We start from the raw sequence: 22,854 nt of genomic DNA, 5'->3' as shown, positions 1-22,854 counted from the left end.
TTTTGTTCCCAATACTTGCTAAAGCTCTCTTGAGGCATGTAATAATTGAAAGGCAGACTAAAAAGCCACGTTAACTTTCCATGCCTCTAGATTCTCGACATTATATTCCTCTCACAAATTTAGAAAGTAATACATACATATGGTATTATCTCAGTTCCAAGCAAACTATCTTTGATGCATTTAAGTTGCAGTTGGAAATGAGTTAGAAGCAAAACTCTTTGCCCTCTTTTCCCAGAGTAATTCAGTCAGGGAGACAATTCAAAACTAAGTATTTAGCTCCTGTAACAGTAATTAAATCTAAAATATTTCCAGTCATTACTTCTGAGGAAAGGCTTTGAACTGCTCAGATGGGATAATGGAATTCATTTTACTCATCATCCTAATTTCCATTAATATTCCAACCTCTTTTGTGTGTGATCAAGTATCAAAAATAATAGAGATTCAGAGGTATAAAAGAAATAATCCACTACCATTTTTTAAAATATGATGTTATCACCTAAATTTCTTAACTCATTATTTATATACTTAGACAAAGGGTAAGTTATAGACTTATTTTCATTTTAAACACTTTCCTTAGCAATTTTATTTTGTTTTATTTTATTTTTTTGCAATTTTATTTTCTAACATGCATTAATTTTTTTGAAGAATTTAACCCATAGATTGCCTAAAGGAAAAGAATTACCTTTGAAGTTGTTATGCAAATAATAAAATATTAAAATAACGAAAAACAAGTCATAAAGAAAATCAAGTAATTTACAGGAACCACCTCCAGTGTTTTGCTAATGTAATAGTACTGAAGTTTCATACGTACAAAGATTCTGGGCAATTTTAGAATCTAAAAATTTAAGCTCTTTAATTTTTTTCTTAATAGCTTTCTTTTCTTCAAAATCTTCTTCTTCTCTTCTCTCTGTAAAACCAAGGATAGATCCATGTCAGTAAAACATTCAGCAGTAAAAGGACAGGTCGTGAACTATTATCAAAGAATCTAAAAAGCTAGAATTCTTTTAAACATAGTTATAAAAAGAATAGATATCTCAAGACCTAAACTGTTTCAAATAGGCACTGGTGGTTTTATGCTAGAAAAACTAAGAGTAAATGCTTGAAAGTCAAATAGGAAAAACAAAACTGATGTTCATTATAGAAACCAATACCATTGGGTCTAAGAATGAGTACACTTAGCACATTTGAGCAGTATACAGGACTCAATTATGTACGATTACATAAACGAATATATTTAAACACTTAGGGTAGGTTAAGTAGTTAGCTCTAAGAGGGCTAAGCAAACTTATACACATGGCTATTTTATGTCTGATATACCATGCTTATTTAAAAATATAGTTCCTAATAAACTGGAAGAGTAGGTGGTTTATAATTTGTTTTCCAAATCTTTGAAAACAGTCAAAATTTGATACTTAGCTTATTGTATCTGAGAGTTTTAAAATCAACAAATATATCTAACCTCCCTATCCTTAGTAAAAAATAAAGAGAATAAATGTATCATGGTAAACAACAACCTATGTATGACGTGTCCTTACAGCAAAGAATATGATAGTCAAGGTTAAGAGCTGGAACCAATAGTGATCCTATCATCTTCCCTCTCCTTTGTGTCCATGGATAGCACCTGTGGTCAAAGCCATTCATCTAATAAAAATAGGATCTTGATAATAAAGAATAATGGAGCAAAGTGTTTAGTTACATATGTACAAATAAATCACTAATATTAGGGGAAATAGCTTCCAAAAGCATCTTCATATATATAAGATGGCACAATATAATTACATTATGTCAAAAAAAAGACCATCATAATCACATGTTTTGGTACATAGTGTGAGACAGGGATAAACTTTTAAATTTTTCAAAATATTTATTAACTAATTACCTCTACCATTTTATTAATAGTCCTCTTTCCCAACTGATTTTATATTACACTTTTATCCTTAATTGTTTTTCTGGGCTTCTAATTCTCTTCCATTATTCTAAGTACTGTTCCTGTGCTGCTATCATTCTGTCTTAAGCCTTGCATGATGTATCTTAATTGTATGTTCAAATTATTTTGCCTCCCTTTCTAAATTTTCTTCCTTTTTCTCATGTATCTTTCCATGCAAACCTTAGAGTAATTCAAAAGTTCCAAAAATAAAATCCATTCGAATTGTATTTGACTCATGAGGCATTTGTAAATAGATTCAAGGAGATTTGATATGTTGACAATATTCAAAATTCCCAGCCATCAACATGACATGTGTTTACAGTTATTCAGATTAGCACAGTGTTCTTTGTAGGCAACCTGCACATTGTTAGAGTTAGGTGTCCTAAGTATATCTAAATTATACTCTTAAGTATGGGGATGGGGGGCAGAGAGATCGGTTAATTCTACCCTTCCCCACTATACTTTGTAACTACTTACTGCTAGAATGTAGAAACTTTGTTGAATTTTGCATATGTGTTTTATAATCAGCAACTTTACTTATTCTTTCATTCAAATGAGTTTTAAGCACCAATTAAAAGGGACTATGCTAGGCGATATAGACATAATACTAGACAAAATAGAAACATCCTAGCCCAACAGAATTTAAAGACCAACAACGGTGAACACAAAGCAAATGTCAACTACAATATATAGATAAGTCTCCAATGTTTTGATAAGAACCACAGTAAATAAAGAACTCCATAACCCATACTTATGAGAGAGTGTCTTCATGTAATAAGTGATACCTAATCAAAAGCTTGAAAGAGAAAAGGAGTTAGGCAGGAGAGAAGGGTTTGGGGTGGTAGGAGGATGGATCAGATAACAGAAAGACAGTGTTTGAAGGTCTAAAGATCTAAGAACTTGATGGGCCCAGAAAGAAGTGAGAATAGTAAGAGCAGAGAATATTGAGTGCAAGTAAATGACACCAGAAACTAAGCAGGTGCCACATCATGCAAGACCTTCTAAGCTAGGTTAAGAAGTCTGGATTTTATCCTCTAAGCAATGAGGAGCCACGGAGGCTTAAGTATGTGACAGACATCACAAAAGTTGCATTTTAGAAAAAACTCAGGCTCTTCGAAGTGAATTGAAAGAGTGGCAAAAGTAAAACAGTAGAAGGCCAAGACAGAGGGAGTCCTAAAAACCCAAAGGAGAATAAATGGTGCCCTCATCTAGAGCAGGAGCCACTGGGATGAAAAGAAGGTATGACTTCCAAAAGTAGAATCCTGCCCAAATGTGTCTCCTGAATTCCAGATTGAATACCCAAGGGCCTACTCTCAGCATCTCTACTTGGATGTCTAATGGGAATCTTCAATTTAAATTGTCCCAAACCAGACACATACAACCCCTCCATACCTGCTCTTCCAGCAGTTTTCCTCATCTCAAAAATAATAATAAAAAAATAATTAATTAAGAAAAACAGGGATGCTCTTGTTCAAATTGCTGAACTCAGCTTGAAGTCCTCCTGTTTTCCACTATTTCCCTCAAAATCATATCCAATCCATCATTCAATCCAGGCAATTCTAACTCCAAAATGTTACCCAAGCTAAGCATTCCTCACCATTTCCCTGGCTACTACTTTTCCTCTGCTCGTGCTTACCATCCTTTCCCACCTGCATCACAACTCCTTCTAACACATCTCCCACTTCCTGGTTTGATCAACTGCAGTCTCTTCACCAAAGGGCAAAGAATCCTATTCAACATTAACGGAAGAGCTTTCCTTTACTGCCTTACATGGAATAGCACCCCCCACTCAGTATCCCCTAACACCATCACTCTGCCCCTTTTGCTCCTCCAAAGCACCTACTCTTCACATACTTTAAACATGACATTTATCTTTCTTCCTCCGCTATGAAATAAGGCTCTTAAATGAAGAAACTTTGTTCATCATTATATCTTAGTATCCCAGAGTAAGGCCTGGAACATACATGGCAGGTATTCAATAAATAGCTGTAGGGTGTATGTTTTTATGTATGAATCTGCAGACCAAAGGAGAAAGGCAATTCTCTACTTTTTTTCAGAAAACGTATATTTTTCTTATCTTTATCTGCAAAGAAATAATAATAAAAAAAAGGCCAGAGTCTTTTTTTAATCCGTTCATTTCTCAATACCAATATCCTCTGACATTCTGAAATATGTTCCAGCCTGTCTAAAGAAAAAAGTCAAAGAAACTTAGTAACCTTTAATTTTAAGCCACATGCTCTGACCATCTCCTAGGCATTCCACTGAACACATTTGGTTGCACCGGTCACATAATTTTCATCACTAGTCATACTACTGCTCTCCTCATGATCATGATGAGAAAATGAATGCTTTGGGCAAGTTAACTTCAGGCAATGAATCTGATAAAAGAGCAATCACAAGACTTTCTCTCCAAATTCTTTCCACTAGCTTTCAAATATATTAGGTGTCACATTAAAAAGGGAGTGGGGGTGGTGACCAAGTGACCAAGTGTCACATTAAAAAGGGAGTGGGGGTGGTGACCAACCTTCAAATCAGAGGCTGACACAGTTTTAACTAATTCTCTGCCTTTTCATAGATGTAACAAATTAGAGGTTTACTGAGTTTAATGTATCAGTATGCCCATAGTACAATATTTACATTTTCTTCTCTCTTCCCTATTACCATATAGTCAAAGGATGGTGAAATAGTGAGCAGAGGGGAATCTGGGTGGCTCAGTAGGTTAAGCATCTGCCTTCGGTGCAGGTCATGATCCTGGGATGGAGCCACACACTGGGCTCCCTGCTCAGTGGGGAGCCTGCTTCTCCCTCTCCCCACTGTTCATGCTCTCTCTCACTTGTTCTCTCAAGTAGTATATAAAGTCTTAAAAAAAAAAAAAAAAAACATGTTTTCAAATAGTGAGAATATAGACAAAGGGATAAAGGGATAAGCAGCAGCAAAGTTTTCTGAGAAAGACAATAGGATTAACACACACACACACCCTAGAAATCAGATAATTTATTAGCCAAATAGACTGATTTGGTTTCAACATGGAAAACTAATAAAAAGTGAGATTGAAAAAAAAAAAATGAAGCTAGGTAATAGATTGCCTTAAATCAGTGTAATACCAACAGAAATGTTTATGCAAAGGTCCTGATAAAGCAGGATCCAAATGTTGCAGCAACATTGAAAATGCATTCAAGAGGAATAAGAGCAAATGAAGATGTTTAGTGGAAATGAAGTTCATATACAAAATCCTATTTCATTTACCCATGGTGATGTCATTTCTGTGAGATACTAGTCAGAACAGAGTGCAGGGTCCTGCAGGCAACTCGAGCTTGGCATCTCCAATCAAGTCCTCCATCCCGAGCCCTACCACTTAACTCACTGTGGCTTACATCCCTTATCTATGACCTGGGGACACCGGACCTCTAGTAGAACTTGTGAGAAGGAGATAGGACAATCATTACCTTCCTGTAACCTGCCCTCAGACTCCATGGGCTCAGGGAAATCAGGGACAAGAACTGGAGTGCCTAACTACAGCTCACAAGCTGACAGAGGACATTTTGGACTCATCCCATCCACTGGTAGAGCTCTTCTTCTAAGGCTAATAAAATACACTTCTGCTAAAAGACGAAATTTTCTCAAGTACAAGATGAAACTCTGAATCATAAAGTCAGACTATTAGTGCCATCTATACTTGTGATCTAGCTTTTTTTGCCATTAGAGATCTGTGTTTAATCTTATTTCCTAGAGATGTTGTGTAAGACGGCATTTTTCCAACAGAAGATTAATACTGTTCAAAAATGGTTCTGATCACTAACACAGCATATGCCGCATTTTATGAGGGTTTTATGTCAGAATGAAGTCAAAGATGACAAAACTTTCTATGTTGCCAAGAGCCATGAACTGAAAAAGTCTTTTTTAATTACATTTTCTCTTTATTCTTTTTCTATTTTCAAAGTTTCAAAAATAGCAGCAAAATTATATAAAGAATCTCCTTTCAAAATCTTTGCTTTCATACTAAATTTTCCATTAAAAATCATAATTCCATGGTACATGGTTATGCAGTTTATTCCAGTTCATTTTCCATTATATTCTAATCAGATTGATTAAAAATGTGACATTTTTCAGAAGATCCAATGTATTCTATCATACATTATTTCACCATTGCAAAAATTCTAGAATATGCAATTCTAAATGTGTGAGTAGCTAGTAGCTAAGGCACAAAAGGTAATACCACAGTTTTCTCTTTCCATAATGAATATTCTAAATTGAAGAATGCTACTAATAATTGTTTATTCTATTTTCATTGGTGCTTCCTGGTTAAGTGTATCTCATGTCAGGATGTTTTTAAAATACTAACATTTCAATTTTTTTCTGGCATTCATTTGGCACAAATGCTATTAAATTTTACACGTTAGATGTTCACAATAAATTACCTTTGTTCATTAGATTAGACCAGCCTTGAGAAGATAAAAGGAAGTGTACCAGATTAAATAAGCATTCTCTGTGACACTGAGAGAAGCCAATAAAATCAACTCAACTACAGAAATAAAGCAAGCATATATCACACATTTAGAAAATGACAACTGAGGCCGAGCACAATCTTCATATAAGGTAAAAGGCAGGGACAGGAAGACATCCATAAATTGGAGTTTCTTTGCATTAATTACACTTGTTTTTCTTCTTGCTTTCTAACTGTTGAGGTTCTAAAAGGCTAACAAAGAGTATCGGGATTTTGTAGGCTCTAGATTCTAGAAGAACTGTCCTTGAAGTCTAACCATTCTACTGATGAGGAAGCCTAAGCACAGAGTTTATGAGTTTCTTGTCCACAGCCACACAAAGGGTGACATGGGTACTGATAGTCACACCACGCACAAGAGCAGTGTCTGAGGCAGGGAATCCATATGAGAAAAAGTGGTCTGCAACCCAGCATGTAAGAGAAAGGTAACTCCTCAAGCTTTGCATTGACACTTGATAGGATTTTCCCTTGCTGAACATGTTCAGCATTCAAGGTGAATGGACTTGGGGGTGGGGGTGGAGGGAGAGCAATGCTTGGTTTCTTGAGCACAAGGAGCAGGATTTAATGCTATGGAAAGAATGTATAGTTCCAAAGGGAAATCTTAATTTCACCCATCACTACCTCTCCCCAAATGGTGGTTAACTGAATGTGGTTCAGTTATCCAGCAATACATTGTGAAAGGAATATACCTGGAAATCTCAAGGGTCAGAATTTGTGAATAACCTAATGGCAGGGAAGGGAAAATAGATTTCTGACAGTTATCGCTACTGATGACTGTGATAGGAGAATATTATTTCAAAGAAGATTTAGGCAGCTTGAAGGTAAAAGACACGGAATACATAGAAAAAAGTGAAAACTTGGAATGAATTACTTTTTAAGTTGGCAATACCCTCTTGGCAAAATGTCAAAGTAAATGCTTTGGTATTGAAAACCATAATTGTATAAACAGCTTTAGTCATATCTGATCTGTCAAACCCAGTTTCAGTATTTCTAGGCACATAAATAAATGACGATGCACCTAACTACACAGAAAATAAACAGAGGAGAAACAGATAGGCTATCTTTCTATTCAAATATTAATATATGACTGTCATTACTAATCAGAGTATTTTACTTAGCAAAGAGATGTCTGCCTGGCAATTACAGGCTACGAATGATATAAGAAGAAGAGTGGCTAACACACTAACTAAAATTTTGTGGATTAGATTATTTCAACCAGAGCAATCATCAAAAGTGCAGCCAATAAATGCATATTTCTTTTTATATGACATCCTATTTCAGTAACCGATATCACAAAACAAATAGTCTTCAAGGACTTTTCTCTACAACTCAAACCTTACGTGGACAAGGAGAAGGATTTCATTATTTTATAAATCTTTAATTAGTCACATCATTTAAAAAAATTTTTTTGAACCATTACTACACATACAAAAGGATCATTAAGGTAAGGAGAATATAGTCTGCCAAAAAACTTGAAAACTATGCTTCAAAACTATAATGGCCTCTACATAGTTGACCTAAAAGTATGTTTCCTTCTTTCTTTATTCCCATATAAAATAACAAATCAATCAAGCGATTTCTAAGGACCTTCACAATCACAGAAATTAAGCAATTTTGCTCATCTTAAAGGTATTTGCACCACAAACTAAAAGAACTACATTCTTTAGGTCCCCTTGTATGTAAACACCCCTTCTTAACCAAAATTGAAAGAATAGAAAAACAAGAGCTCAAATCAAAGGCAAGATCAATATCTTTCAAATTCACATATTCAACAAAATGTTTAACTTAATAAGCCAGGCACTGGGGAGAAAAATAACCAAATCAGTTAGGTCTATTTGTCATGTGTACCTTAGTGTTAAATGTTATAATTAAATTAAGTCACAAATTGAGATGACCTTTGATTAAATAGACCAAAAAAGGTGTCAGAGAGGAAACTAAAAGAATCAGGAAAGAATTAAAAAAAATTCAGTCCAAAAAAAAAGAGACCTATTGTCACATGATCTTTCTCAGCCTATCACAATTCATAAAAACATCTCTCAGGGGTTATTATTATTATTATTATGTATCCTCAAAATCTCCCCACTGTAACTAACTCCCCCTAGGAATTCTTCTTGAATGCTGCTACTTCCCAGTCCTGGAATAATACAGGTACTCATAAAATATAATTTTTCTACTAACTATTGTTTTTGCCAGTACAAGCTATTCCCATATATCCTCAACTGATATTAGAAAGTAAAAATATATCCCTGCTAAAATAAATTACAGAGCAAAGATTCAAAAAGTTAATGCATGGCATGCTAATGCATACACAAGGGAATGTACTAAAGGGGGGAAACCTATTATAAAAAGAATGAGAACTCGGTGTACATTCCTAATTTAAAAGGAGGATTAAATCCAAATGAGGACACAGGTAATTCAGGATATCTAGCATGCTGTAGAGAATGGAAAGTCTTAATAAGCCAACTTATTAGTATTTGTACACACAGTGCTAAGCAACCAGGGAATAGAAAAAGTAACAATAAATTGTATTAACTAACAGATAAGAAGCAATGCCGTACTAGACTGTGAGCAGACCATCCCTGGTGTATCAGAGGATGGGGAAAGCAAAGACAGAATTTTATCAAAATGGCCAGAGTGGTTATCGAAATTTCGATAGAAGAAATCTGATCAGAAACAAAAATGACCATTATTCCAAAATAATGAGAAAAAATTTCAGGTTTAAGAAGTAGAATTTTATTATCTTAATTAGATTCAATGACAGCATGCTTATATTCTTTAGAATCTTGTATTTTTGAAAAAAACTAATCAGAATGTGGAGCATCAATGCATATTTCACATTAACATTTGTTTTAGTATTAGAAAAATAAAGTTGTCACCCCACTCATGCTACCATGAGAACCATGGACTTGTCTCCATCATGGGCTTAACATTGCCCTAGAAAGGAGTATACATAGCTTCTCTGATCCAAAAATACTTTAGAGTGTTTGTTTCCAGGTATCTGTTCAATTCAACTGAACATTATAATGTTCTGATAAGCAGTTACTCTGTCCCTCTGATATCATGTTCCTATCTCTGATAGCTCAATAGAAAATTCAAGTCATTTCCCCAATTTCTCAGTTATTAAATCTTTATTCCTCTGTGATCAAGAGTGCTCCCAGCTAATATTCCAGATCATTCTGGTCTCCAACTGGTCTACCTAGAGTTCTACTCTGTTTTCTAGAATCAACTAGCCTATGCTTTTTTCCATGCCACAACCATTGGAACTCAGGATGATTTTTTTTTTTAAATCTGGGCCTTTGATCCTTAGGTGTCTACATTATCATCCCTTCAAACTAGATCTCAGATTGCGTAGATCCTAAATAGTCATGTAAAACTCTTGGCTCCTGTTCAGCTCTCTCTTCCAGGGTACCACATTTCCTAAATGCAACCCAAAGGTCTCTCATGTACCTTCCAACTATAGGGAAGTGCGTAAGGGAGGACTAGTAGGGTTTGTGTATACTATGATCAGGGAAATGTTTTTTAAAATGATCTTTATATGAGTGAGAAGGGAATGGGGAGCTGGTGTTTAATGGATACAGGGTGTCAGCAGGAGAAGATGAAAAAGTTCTGAAGATGGACAGTGGCGATGGTTATATAACAATATGAATATATAAAACACCACAGAGCTGCAGACTTAAATGTGCTTTAAGCAATAAAATTTTATATTAATTAACCATGAAAAAAGAGAGGAAAAGTAAGGCTGCATTCCAAACCATTCTCTTTTTTAATAATGTGAATCTGACCTCTTTTTGATTTAAAAATGTATGGAGGGATTAGGGGATTCTTTTTTTTTTTTTTTTAATGAAAAGACAATAAATCTTAAGTGACCCCCAAATTCTCAAACCAGATCAAACTGGGATTATTTAAAATACATGTAGTCTTTCCCGAGGGCTGCTCAAAAACACAGATGGTGCTTATTCATGGCACAGGGCATCTCTAATATGGATATGGGTTTGACTGCATAGGTGATGGCATAGATAACACAGCTATGGAAGAATCCTTCCTCTAGTACCTCCCTCTGGATTACCTCTCCAAACTGTACAAGGAGTTTGCTTCTTGGGCAATCCAGGGTTTCAAGAACCTAATCACTCTTCCAGCTTCTCCAAAGTCACAGCCCGGCTCTCCTATTCCTAAGACTATGTCAGCCTGGTCAACTACAGTCATTAAGGAAGACAAGCAAGGAAGCAAGGTCCTTTACATGAAAGGCAGATCTTAGCTCCTCTTTCCACCCTCTTCTTACTCCTCCACTTTAAAAGGTCCAGCATGGAGTGTGGCCCTCTCATCCTTTATTTCCTTCCCTTCTGAAGACCTGGCACAGGCAGGAGAGCCTGACATTTTCTAGCACTGAAACCAACCCTCCATCTCCAGTCACATAAGCAGCTGGCACATGGATAAACTACCATATTGGGTCCCAGAGAAGGAGCCAGCCTTAGGTCTTAGTATCTGCAGATAACCACGTTAACAATAAAAGGTACTTTATCTTCCTTTGTTGTGGATCCCTATAGATATATCTTACTAAGGAAAAAGGAGGGCTGAACCAAGACAGGATTCTGAAATCCCCTGATGTTTTATAATCCCCCAAACTCCCATAAAAACTCTAGAATTTAAGATAACCTCCCTCCTAATATCCATATTTAAAGTTACAGGCTATTTATAAAACCATCATTTTCCAGTTATCTTCCAGACTGGCTCACAAAAACATCGTATGCTTATTAGCACACTAACCAAATGTGCTATGAAAAAGAAGAAAGTACTTAACAGAACCATTCCGTGAAAGGGAAAGGGAAGAAACTTTTCATTAATAGGAGTGCAACAGTTTAAATCTTATTAGAAAATCTCCTTTAAACTCAATTGCTTCACATTATATTGGGCCACCTGACACTCGAGCAGAGAAGCATTAACATCATAGCAGAGAACAATCTTTACAGGAAACGAAATATCCCTTACTGTAAACTACCCAATCTTACTAATTAAAAACTATCTCTGGTTTAAGTGCTTCATGAAAATGTCAGACAGTGAAAATTAATGTTCAAAAGACATATACCAATAAGCTAACGTAGAACACAAAATGAAATACCAAGAACATTTTTGACGTCTAGGAACACCCATTAACTGGGGACTCTGGTGTATGTCAAAATTCTGAGTCTTTAAAATGTTTTAATAAATAATATCGCTATTATTATTTTACTTTTTTGTTTATCCAAGAAACATGTAATACGTATTTCAAATGATTACTTGAATTTCTCAAAGTTTCAAATCCTTTCTCCCCTATTAAAATGATTAATAAAATATCACCTAATAAAAATCTTACTTTATAAGTAAGATAAGTAAGAAAATTGTAGCAGAAAATAGAAAACAGTCTGGCAAATGCACATCAGAACTCTAGACTCCCTTTTTTGTGCTCTTTCTGCTCTGGAAATCTGATCATCCTGGCCATTTAGAGCCTATCTGGCCCATCAGCAGAAACTACAAATGTGATAACATGTGAGATGAATGGAATTAAAGGCAGAATGACTAAGATTCATTCCACCCTGAAGAGAAAGTAGAGCCAGAGAATAAATGGAGACGATAACTGAAGTTTTTTTTTTTTTTTCTTTTATTCAGAGATTTTTCCCATAGCCTTGCCATTTCAGGATCAATGGCATTTACTTCTTCTGGGGGAAAGATAATGCTTAGAATAAGAGGTCATTCCTCAACACTGAGTGTAAAATTAGGTTTCTGTTAATATCCACACTGTGACAAGAGTCTTGAAAGCTATGTGGTTCAGTTCAAGAACTGGGAACTTACAGGGAGAATACGTTTAAATGAGCTCACGGTTTTCCTTTATTTAAAAGGGGACAGGATCCCATTTTCCACAGTGCAAAGGAAAGATGCAGAAGAGAAGGTAAGGACAGAGTCTCAGGCAGAAGACGACAAAAAGAACTTCTTGGACCAAGAGAAAACTTGCAGATGACCAGAGGAGATAGGATCAGAATTTAGACCCAACCATAGAGGGTTATGCTCCTCTCCTCCTCCCACAGATAGAAATGGCTTATAGGGAGAGGGTCTGAGGTAAAAGACAACAGAATAGGGTTTGGAAACCCAAGAGTAGAAGGTATTTGTGCCCAGCTTCCGGTCTGGGACTCCATAGGAAGGATGGTCTTCAACCAAAGCAGGGCAAGCTCTGGAAAGTGAGCGTGGTACATGGCATGTTTAGGCAGCGAGTGCACCTGTCTACTAGACTATCTTGCTCTGTAAGCAGTGAATGGGAGACGTGCAAGTGCTAATAGGTGAGCAGACATGTTATTTTCAAAAATATGGGCTGCATTACATTAGATTCTTCAATTCATAGAGAAATTCATATTGGATATAAACTCCCCTACAATTCCAGTAGGAAAGGATATCTATAGCAACAAATATCATATTCCGAATCTTAAAATGCCAATGAGGACCACAAAAACTCTTCTCTTCATGTATACGTACAAATGCCCAAAAAGAAAGTCACCTATAACACACACATTTCTATTGACTTACATAATATGTGACATAAAAGCATTTAAAATTTAAAATCCTATTCCTCTACTTAGCCCTCTTTACTTGGCTACTTGAATACTCACAATGCTTTCTCAGCCTTTCACAAGCTGCTCCTTCTAAGCCTGAGGAAGATATATGCAACTTCCACTTCATCAATTACTTCTAGCCTCACACTTGAGCAAACATTCTTCAGCGTAACCATTACACAGATTCCCTTCATTACAAATGGGTGTCCCTTCTGATCACTGGCACCATTTGCAATAATTAACTATCGAATATACTGCTTTCTGAATGCAGTTTACTGAATTAATGGAACCCTGTGTATGTAATATACTTGACAAAAATTTCTTTCACTTTGGAAAGCTAAGGTCATTTCTAAGCAGTGACTGTTTAAAAAAATCAAACAAATGACTCACATATCTTGTTACAATTTTTGAGATTCATTTACATTGACTAGGGCAAAGTCACCTTTTTACTTTCTGGTTAAACATATAAAATATAGAGTTTAAAAAAAACAAAAAACAAAAACCTAAGCATGCTGCTAGTCCAGCTAATTGTTCTGTTATGCTAGAAATGTTTTCTAGGAGAAAGAATTTTTAAAAATCACTGTACAACAATTCAAACAATAAAGCAAAGTTTCCTTTCCCTTATCTACATGTTATTGTAAATATTCCTCCAAAGCAAACTACTGTTAACAACAGTTACTAGTAATAAAGCCCCTGCTAGTCATCTTCTAAAGGGCTACACATAAAATATAAATATACATATTTAAGTGTGTATATAAAACAGATGTATACACATGTATACAAATATATGGTTTAGGTTTTTTTTTTCTTTTTAATCAAACTTTTACCATATATATTGTTCTACATTTTACTTGTTGACAAGGTAATAGACACTAGACATTCTTCTATGTTCCTATGTTTGGATCAACCACATTCTTTGAAAGAGCTTCACGGTATGTCACCCACATGTCCTAATTTACCATAATCAATGACTTTCCTTAATGATTATTTAAGGGGTTTCTAAATTTTTGCCACCAGTATTATTACAATAAACATCCTTGTATTTTTCCATATGTATATAAGCATTTGATGCATCTACAGTGTAGCATGCCTAAGTGATAATCTCATTTTCTTTTGAGAAAAGAAATATGATCAAACTTACCACCATTAGTACAGTTCTTCCTCTACTGAGCCTAGATACATGGATTTTACAGCAGTTTTCCCAAAGTTTATTTTGGTTGCTTAGTTCTTCATTTTAACAAAGATGAGTAGTTTCAAAAAAATCCCCGAATATTAAACTAAAATGAAACTCTCATTTTATAGATATGTAATAGAGCCTAGAAAAATGCCCTCCCCAAGTCCAAAGAACTACCCAGTGGCAGATTCGAGACTAAAAACCAGATTCTTGATTCTAGGCTATTCTCACAGTCCCAAACTCCGTTTTTGGAAGGAAGACACCCAGGGCAATGAAAGCCCTGTTAGAGCAATGAAAACAACTAAAATTACATGAGCTGTCAAAAAAACAAACAAAAAAAGAGTTGTCAATATAGAGCTCCTCCAAGGGCTTCTTTGTCACCACAAAGAACAATTTTAAGCAGTTTCATTCACTCACTCATTCACAAGGCACAGAGATATCCAAGGAAAGATAGAGAAAGTAAAACATCATCCTGGTCCTTAAAAATTTTCAATTAAAACTGGACCAGTAGGGGATCCCTGGGTGGCTCAGCAGTTTGGCGCCTACCTTTGGTCCAAGGCGCGATCCTGGAGACCTGGGATCGAGTCCCACGTCAGGATCCCAGCATGGAGCCTGCTTCTCCCTCTGCCTGTGTCTCTGCCTCTCTCTCTCTTTCTCTCTCTCTGTCTATCATGAATAAATAAATAAAATCTTTAAAAAAAAATTGGACCAGTAATATGTACGAAGATAAAAATTATACAATCATAGAATCATTTATATAAAGTGAAATATTTTTAAAGGAGTCAGGCATCTTTTGAAAGACAACCCATCAGAAGCCCATTAAAAGAGTTTACTGAAAAGTTAGTGAATTTTTGAATGACTAAAAGAAATGAGGCCAATCCAGGGAAAAGACACATGGAGGTTTAAAGAAGCAAAGTATCTGACTAAATTAATCAGGAAAATCTTCATGGACTAAGTGGTTTTAGGTGTGGGGCTTGAAAGCTGAATAGGAGACAGGATTAGAAAGCATCTCTTTCCCCTCTGTCTGAAGAGTCACTTTCTATATGTAAATATATGAATTTACATACATATGCACAAAGAAGTAAAATAGTTATGTTTTTTGAGAATGTAGAAAAAAAATTCTTAGTAAAAACAGAAGTCCAAAAGGCAAGAGCTTCAGTCTTTTCCAGTCTCATTCTGCACAGGCAGTTGAAGAACAGAATGGTTTATTTCAAGAATTACCATTACTCGTGAACTAATAGCAGATCTCTGAGATGGAAGGCAAACCCAATCCGCACAGGGAAGCAGAAATCCAATAACAGAATTTGAAGAGGGGAGTGGTCACATTGGATTTCTACCATCATCCATGCCTTGTATGCAGTGGGATTTTGAGAGTTTACTGAAATACATCTCTACTATTTGTTAAAGCAGAGCTAAGTCAAAAACCACTACGTTTGACACTAACTTGTTTCAAACAACTTTCTTATGTGTTACAAAGAAAAGGGGCTATAGTCCTTTCTTTACACACTCTTTTAGAAAACAGAGTGGCAAAGCATATAGAAAGAACTTGTCTTTAGTATCAATCATTCTAGGATCGCAGCAGGCCACTTCCTAGGCTGTAACATCAACCACCACAGGGCCGTTCTATAGTCCTATGCCCTGGGCCAGAATATACTGCAACAGTGAGGCAAATCTTCCGCTGACCTGATCATACCTTCAGTAGGATTAGCCTTCTCCTTTCCTTCCTGCTTTCATAAACCATATTCACTCTCCAAAACAACTCAAATTTTTGCCTGAAGCTTTTCCAAGCAATCCAGGACTCAAACCCCACTTCCCACCATTCTCCCCTTTACATAATATGCTCCAGCCACACTGAGCTTCTGAAGGATACTAGATTACAGATTCTTCCCAACCTAAGGGACTTTGAACATGCTATTTCCCATATCTGTGGAGCTTGTCCTTCGATTCCTTGCCTGGCAAATTCCTAATTCCCCTTCAGGTCTCCAATGAAATGTTGGGACCTCAGAGGCCTTCAGTGACCACCCTCTTTAGTCAGTCTCGCAGCTATTGCCATAACTTGCTCACTACTTTCATAGGACGTTCAAAAAACTGTAGTTATTTTTGGCTGTTTATTTAATACCTTCTCTATTTGAAAATACACCACATTGCTGATAGAAACATCGGGGTGCAGGTGTCCCGACGTTTCATTGCATCTGACTCTTTGGGGTAAATCCCCAACAGTGCAATTGCTGGGTCGTAGGGCAGGTCTATTTTTAACTCTTTGAGGAACCTCCACACAGTTTTCCAGAGTGGCCACAATAGCCAAACTGTGGAAGGAGCCTCGGTGTCCATCGAAAGATGAATGGATAAAGAAGATGTGGTTTATGTATACAATGGAATATTACTCAGCAATTAGAAACGACAAATACCCACCATTTGCTTCAACGTGGATGGAACTGGAGGGTATTATGCTGAGTGAAATAAGTCAATCGGAGAAGGACAAACAGTGTATGTTCTCATTCATTTGGGGAATATGAATAATAGTGAAAGGGAATATAAAGGAAGGGAAAAGAAATGTTGGGAAATATCAGGAAGGGAGACAGAACATAAAGACTCCTAACTCGGGGAAACGAACTAGGGGTGGTGGAAGGGGAGGAGGGCGGGTGTTGGAGGGGAATGGGTGACGGGCACTGAGGTGGACACTTGACGGGATGAGCACTGGGTGTTTTTCTGTATGTTGGTAAATTAAACACCAATAAAAGTTAATTAAAAAAAAAAAAAAAAAAAAGAAAAAAAAAAAAAAAAGAAAATACACCACAAAAAGGCAAGAATTTTGTCTTGCTTGGTACTGCATCACAGGAGCTAGGACTGTACCTGTCATAGGAGGGGCACCCAATATTTGTCGTTTGGCTGACTGGCTGGTTGGCTGTGCTGCATGATTTGCCATGACTGATTCAATAACCAAAACCAGAGCCTCTGCTTGCTGATTGATGGTGGATAACTGCAATCCTAGGCATAGCACTGAGAAGTAGCTAGCCTTGAGGGAGTATGATTTGTATATCCAATTTCACTTGCTGACAAAAAAAAGCCACACGAACACTAAGTCTTAAGCACTTAATACAATAGGGATTATGGAGCTCCAAGGAGAAATAGTCCGTAAGTACAAAGCTGCTGGGCTAGGAGATAAGGAGGCCCTCTTCTGTGGAGGAATATCGATCTATAGAATGCATGTGGGAACCAGGGCCAAGAGGTCCAGGTGGGTATTCCTGTCCTGTTTCCCTTGGAATTCAGAGTTAACACATCGGTATTTCCTCTAATAATCATGAATTTATCGTTCCAGGAAAAAAACCTATAAATTGTTACAAAATAAGCTTCACATACTCAAAATATGCATATATATATATATATATAATATATATAAATATAAAATATAAAATACATATACATATATATATATGTATAACAGAACACTCTAGCGTATTATTAAAATCTCCTAAATAGGGGGGGCAGACCCGGTGGCCCAGCGGTTTAGCACTGCCTTCAGCCCCAGGTGTGATCCTGCAGACCCAGGATTGAGTCCCGCACTGGGCTCCCTGCATGGAGCCTGCTTCTCCCTCTGACTGTGTCTCTGCCTCTCTCCCTCTCTCTCTCTCTGCACCTCTCATGAATAAATAAAATAAAATCTTAAAATAAATAAAATCTCCTAAATAGGCATTGAATTACAGGGTGCTGTCTCCATGGGACACATATAGAAAACATTTGAGTGATAAATAATCCAATGATGATTCTACTGGCAAAGGTTTTAATCCTGTGTTTGGCCATCACACTTTTCATCTATTAAATGATAAAATTATCACTATAGATCTTACTAACCTGACAATTCTATGTCTACCTAACCAACATTCCCACTTTTTCCATTTCCATTACAAGATGCAAAGCACTGTGATCCTGCTGTGTAGTCCTTTCAGCTAAAATTGGTTAAAAACAAACATTTGTATAATATTTTAGACTTTATATAAAGCACAATTTCCAGTTGGAACACCAAGTTTTGTATTATTAATAATGGATACAATAGTGAGAAAAAATGCCTCATCAAGACTACTTAATACTATTCCTTGCATTGTCATTAAAAAAAAAAAACTATTTCAAGTTCATGTTCAATATATAGCATGGGAAACACAATGTTTGTAAAAATCAACTCCAAAAATTCTAAAGAATATATATGTAGCTAATTTTAATTAGTATACAAATGACAAATGCTGAAAAAGCACTTGGGCATCATTTAAAAATACATGCAAACAGACACAAAGACAAAAAACATATTGCTGATGAGTACTGGACCATGCTTATCAGCTTGAATAGCTATTGTATATAATATTTTAATTTGGTCATACTTAAAATTGAAAAGTCATTATTCAAAAAAAAAAAAAAAGAAAGGTTATTATTCTAAAAACCCAAGTACATAATGGACATGTTAGTGTTTCTTTCTAAACTATACCACGATCACCAGGCACAACTTTAAAATAATGTGTAATACAAAATGAGAGAATTTGAAAATCTGGTACAACAGAAAGAAAAGGAAAATTGTAAAATAAACTGATGATGAAGTATAGAGCTGCATCAGAGGTCAACAACACTGTGTCTATTATTCAGCGGAAACACTGAATTTGCCTTTAGATACCATTTTAATGTTAAATCAAGAACTGTCAATCAGCACTATTTGTTTGTAATCCCTCATCAGAACCCATTGCCTCCATCTGAACATTCACAGGGAAGAATGCAGAGAGCATATCTGCAAGCACTTAACCTTCATCAACCAACATTCATGCATGCTCATTAACATTTTTTTATCCCACTTTCGAGCATGACACAGCTCATACCGGAATAATAACTCGCTGATAATTGTTCAAGACAACAGCTGGACAGGCAGAGTGCAGAGGTGAACACTCTCATAGATTATGGGGTACAGTAATGCATTACAATTAGTATAAAGAGTCGTATGCTCATGTTCAATAGTTTTCAAAAAAAAATTAAGAAAATGTCATTACAAAAACAGCATTCCCCTCTAACTTTAACTCTGCATGGCTCACTGCCTGATTCTCTTAACTCTTCACTATTTTGATATAAACCAATGACAAAAATTGACCCCAGTTACTATACCATTTCATGAATGGAAGCAGTAATTTTGACATAGTATACTCAGAAACCAAACTTATGATCTAATTGAAAGACCACCACGAGGGAAGGGAATATTTTACATCTTTCTAACAGTTGTTTTGTATTAAATCTCATAAGGCCTTTACTATTCAAAAAAGTAGCATTGAATACTAGGTCTTAAAAATGAATTCAAGGGGATCCCTGGGTAGCTCAGCGGTTAAGTGTCTGCCTTTGGCCCAGGGCCTGATCCTGGAGTCCTGGGATTGAGCCCCGCATTGGGTTCCCTGCATGGAGCCTGCTTCTCCCTCTGCCTGTGTCTCTGCTTATCTCTCTCTCTCTCTCTCTCTCTCTATCATGAATAGATAAAATATTTTTAAAAATGAATTCAAATTAATTGTCACTGAAGAAACCGTAAATAGCAATAAAAAAAGGAATCTTAGCTATGGAAGGGAACTTAGAGAATATCCAGTCCAAATGCCTGATTCATAACAGCTACTCTTCTTTGTCATAAAGGAATACAAATGAAATTAGTATAATTGTTGGAAAAGATAATCAAGAGGACATGATGACCAGCTGATCTTTGAGCTTGACCCAGGTGACTAGGGACTCCTGACCTGCTGTCCTTGGAATGTATGCTCTACTATTCCCACAGTGGAGGCTGGTCCAAGAACATAGCCTCGAGAGAGTAGGGTTTGTTGAAACCATCCAGATGTATACATGACTGGATCCAGTTAAAGCCTCTATATAAATTTTTAAGATTTGATGGGTAGGCACAAACATCTACTCATCTTGCAGCTGCCCCAAACAAGTCTTGTAAGTTAAGTTCCCTTGCTTTTTAAACATGCCATCTATCAGTCTGGAGTGGTCTGCCTCCTTCAGTGGTCTCTCCTTGCCCTCTGTGCACAGGGAGGCAGTCTGTGAACCAATAATAAGAGTAGCCATTTATGAAGTAATGTGAATCAGGTATCATGCTAGGCATTCAGTAGACATGGTCTCTTGAAAATCTTGTGAGTAGCTATCAACCTTTTTTCAGATGAGAAAATTAATCTGAAAAATATTACAAATTCATCCAAGTTCCAAAAAAAAAAAAAAATTGAGAGACCAGATTCCAACCAGGCATTCCGATTCCAAAAATGAAGCTTTTCATTATTAATTTTTTTATTTCAGAATCTTGCTTCTATTTCCATCATTTTATTCCAGAATTCTGGCTATACAACTATTTGACTCTTTAGAATTAAACCTCTTCCTGAAAGGTCTTTATCTAAGATACAGCACTTAGAATTCCACATTTTCTCACTAATGTCCAAGAAGCCTGATCTTAAAATTCACAAAAATCTCTAGTCTTTGTATTTTAACTAGTTTCCCTTTAACATCCCCTACCCTTATTTCTTCCACCACCCAACTTAGACTTTCCAAACTTCTTCAGGTAGTTGCCACTATGCCCTTTCTCCATTTACTTACCTGACATTTAGTCACAAATGTCTATGAGGTGAATTGCCAAACCTAACTAAATACAACAGTCCATTTCTCCAGTCCTACTTCCAGTTAGTGATCACTGTCAAAGGAAGTCACATAATACACACTGGGATCCAGTATAATTTAATAATATAATCTGAAATAAAACTTCAATTAGATAACTCAGTAGTCAATAAACTATAACCCCATGAGCCAAGTCTGGTCTGCCACTTGTTTTTGTAAATAAAATATTACTAGAACACAGCTATGATCATTAGTTTTCATAGAGTATGTGGCTGCTTTTACACTGTAGCAGTGCAACTGAGTAGCTATAACAAAGACCCTATGACCCACAGAGACTAAAATATTTTACTATAAGCAGAAAAGCTTTGCGAACCTATGATATAACCTAAAATGAAGATCCATAACAGTGTCTCAAGTCAACTGGGTAAAAATAAAAGCTGTTTATCTTCAGCCTAAAATCTATAGACACCAGCTTAATTCACACTATTAACCTTACATCAGCCTAGGCTCTGCAATGCTTTCCAAAGTCCACCTGCTAATAATTGTCTAATCCTGGTTGACTATATTTCCAAAATCTCTCTCTTATCTCTCTTACTCCTATGGAAGGAACCTAGATTCCAGACTTCATCATTAATTCCCTGAGTAATTCAAGTGGCCTCTGAATGGTAGCCCAGCCTATGGATTTTGCCTACTACAACACAGAGCTGTCATACTAAAACAGACACTATGTCACAGTATATCTATCTTCAACACATTTCAATGTTTTTGACAAAATTTAATATATTTAACATTTTAAATTATTAATATTGATGTGATAGAACTAAATTTAAATGCCTGAATTTTACATACAAAGACCTCCATAATATGGATACAACTCTCCTGGTTCATTGCTTCACCTATCCTCTGCACCCATCCCCACAGAAACTGAAGTACACACCATTACTACTCTTTAACTCTGAAGCCTACATATTTCCCCAAACTCACTCAGCACATATCCATGCCTTTACTTCCACTTTTTCTCCTTCTCTCTGTGTTTTTATTCACTAACCCATCCAAAAAACTTATGAAGCATCAGTGAACATCAGATACTGGCCTCAGTGAAAAGAATAGAGAGGGAAGAAGGCAGATCTAGTTTTATCCATGGAAAGATTGAGTCTATTAAGGAAAGAGAACATTAAATAAATACACAAATAAGAATTTTATGAGAATCACAAACCAATGCTATGAATGAAAAAGAGCTATGTGGGACTTACAGAGAGGTCTATCCCAGTCTGGAAAGTCACAGAGAGCATACCTCAAAGGAAATGACACCAGAGCAAAGAAAGAAATTTCACATGGGGTCAACAAGGTGAAGCCACCTCCCCTCATGAAGCTGTTTCTAATTAATCCAGTTTCAATCAATAGATTCTTAAATGTCTAACAGCTGTGATATAATGACTGACATAATACTAAATGGCCAGCCAAAATATTATAAAACCTATTTAATAGCGTAGAATGCATCTGTGCAAATAATACAAAATTATATTGCTTATACACATTTCGAAAAGATAAAAGGGAATACAGGCAAACCCTACACTGATTTAAAGTAGGTAGCAGAGTTTAGGGTGGTACTTTTTTCTTTCATCTATTTCTAAGTTTTCTGTAACAATTATTTTATAATAATAAACTATAGCAGTGTAAATAGTTAACCATCTTTACAAAATTTTAGGAACATAAGTAATATTTCATGTCTACTTCACTCACATGTAATATTTTATAGTTATAATATAGAATAACCCATAACACATTATCTTTCATGTAAACTTGCAAGCTTCCCAGGTGTAATACCTGTGAATCCTACCACTGTTCAAATTTTCTATATTATTATTTGTATCCCAAGTTTCTCTACTTGATTAAAGCTTGTATTAGTCTCTATAAGAAGAGTTAATGTACTTGATTTTGTTATGCCCAATCAAATCTTTACATAAAAACAGTTCCAGTGAATTTTGACATTTTTAAAAGCTTAAAGTCAACAACTATCCCCCCCAAAAAACAACAAAAGCAAAAACAAAAAAACAAG

At 36.0% G+C, this 22,854-nt stretch overlaps 1 protein-coding gene across 2 annotated transcripts in view; it reads right to left on the bottom strand.

Moving 5' to 3' along the window:
* The window catches only part of DIAPH3 (diaphanous related formin 3), a 496,533-nt gene that overhangs the window by 273,617 nt on the left and 200,062 nt on the right, over positions 1-22,854 (bottom strand). For both annotated transcript variants that reach the window (XM_041731170.1, XM_041731169.1), the window contains one exon: positions 812-907. In XM_041731170.1, the coding sequence (XP_041587104.1) occupies positions 812-907 (96 nt within the window). The remainder of the gene's footprint in view (positions 1-811; positions 908-22,854) is intronic.

The sequence above is a fragment of the Vulpes lagopus genome, chromosome 16 (genome assembly GCF_018345385.1).
Source record: "Vulpes lagopus strain Blue_001 chromosome 16, ASM1834538v1, whole genome shotgun sequence".
NCBI lineage: Eukaryota > Metazoa > Chordata > Mammalia > Carnivora > Canidae > Vulpes > Vulpes lagopus.
Note: the sequence above shows the minus strand (reverse complement) of the source record. Positions and strands in the feature narration are given on the sequence as shown.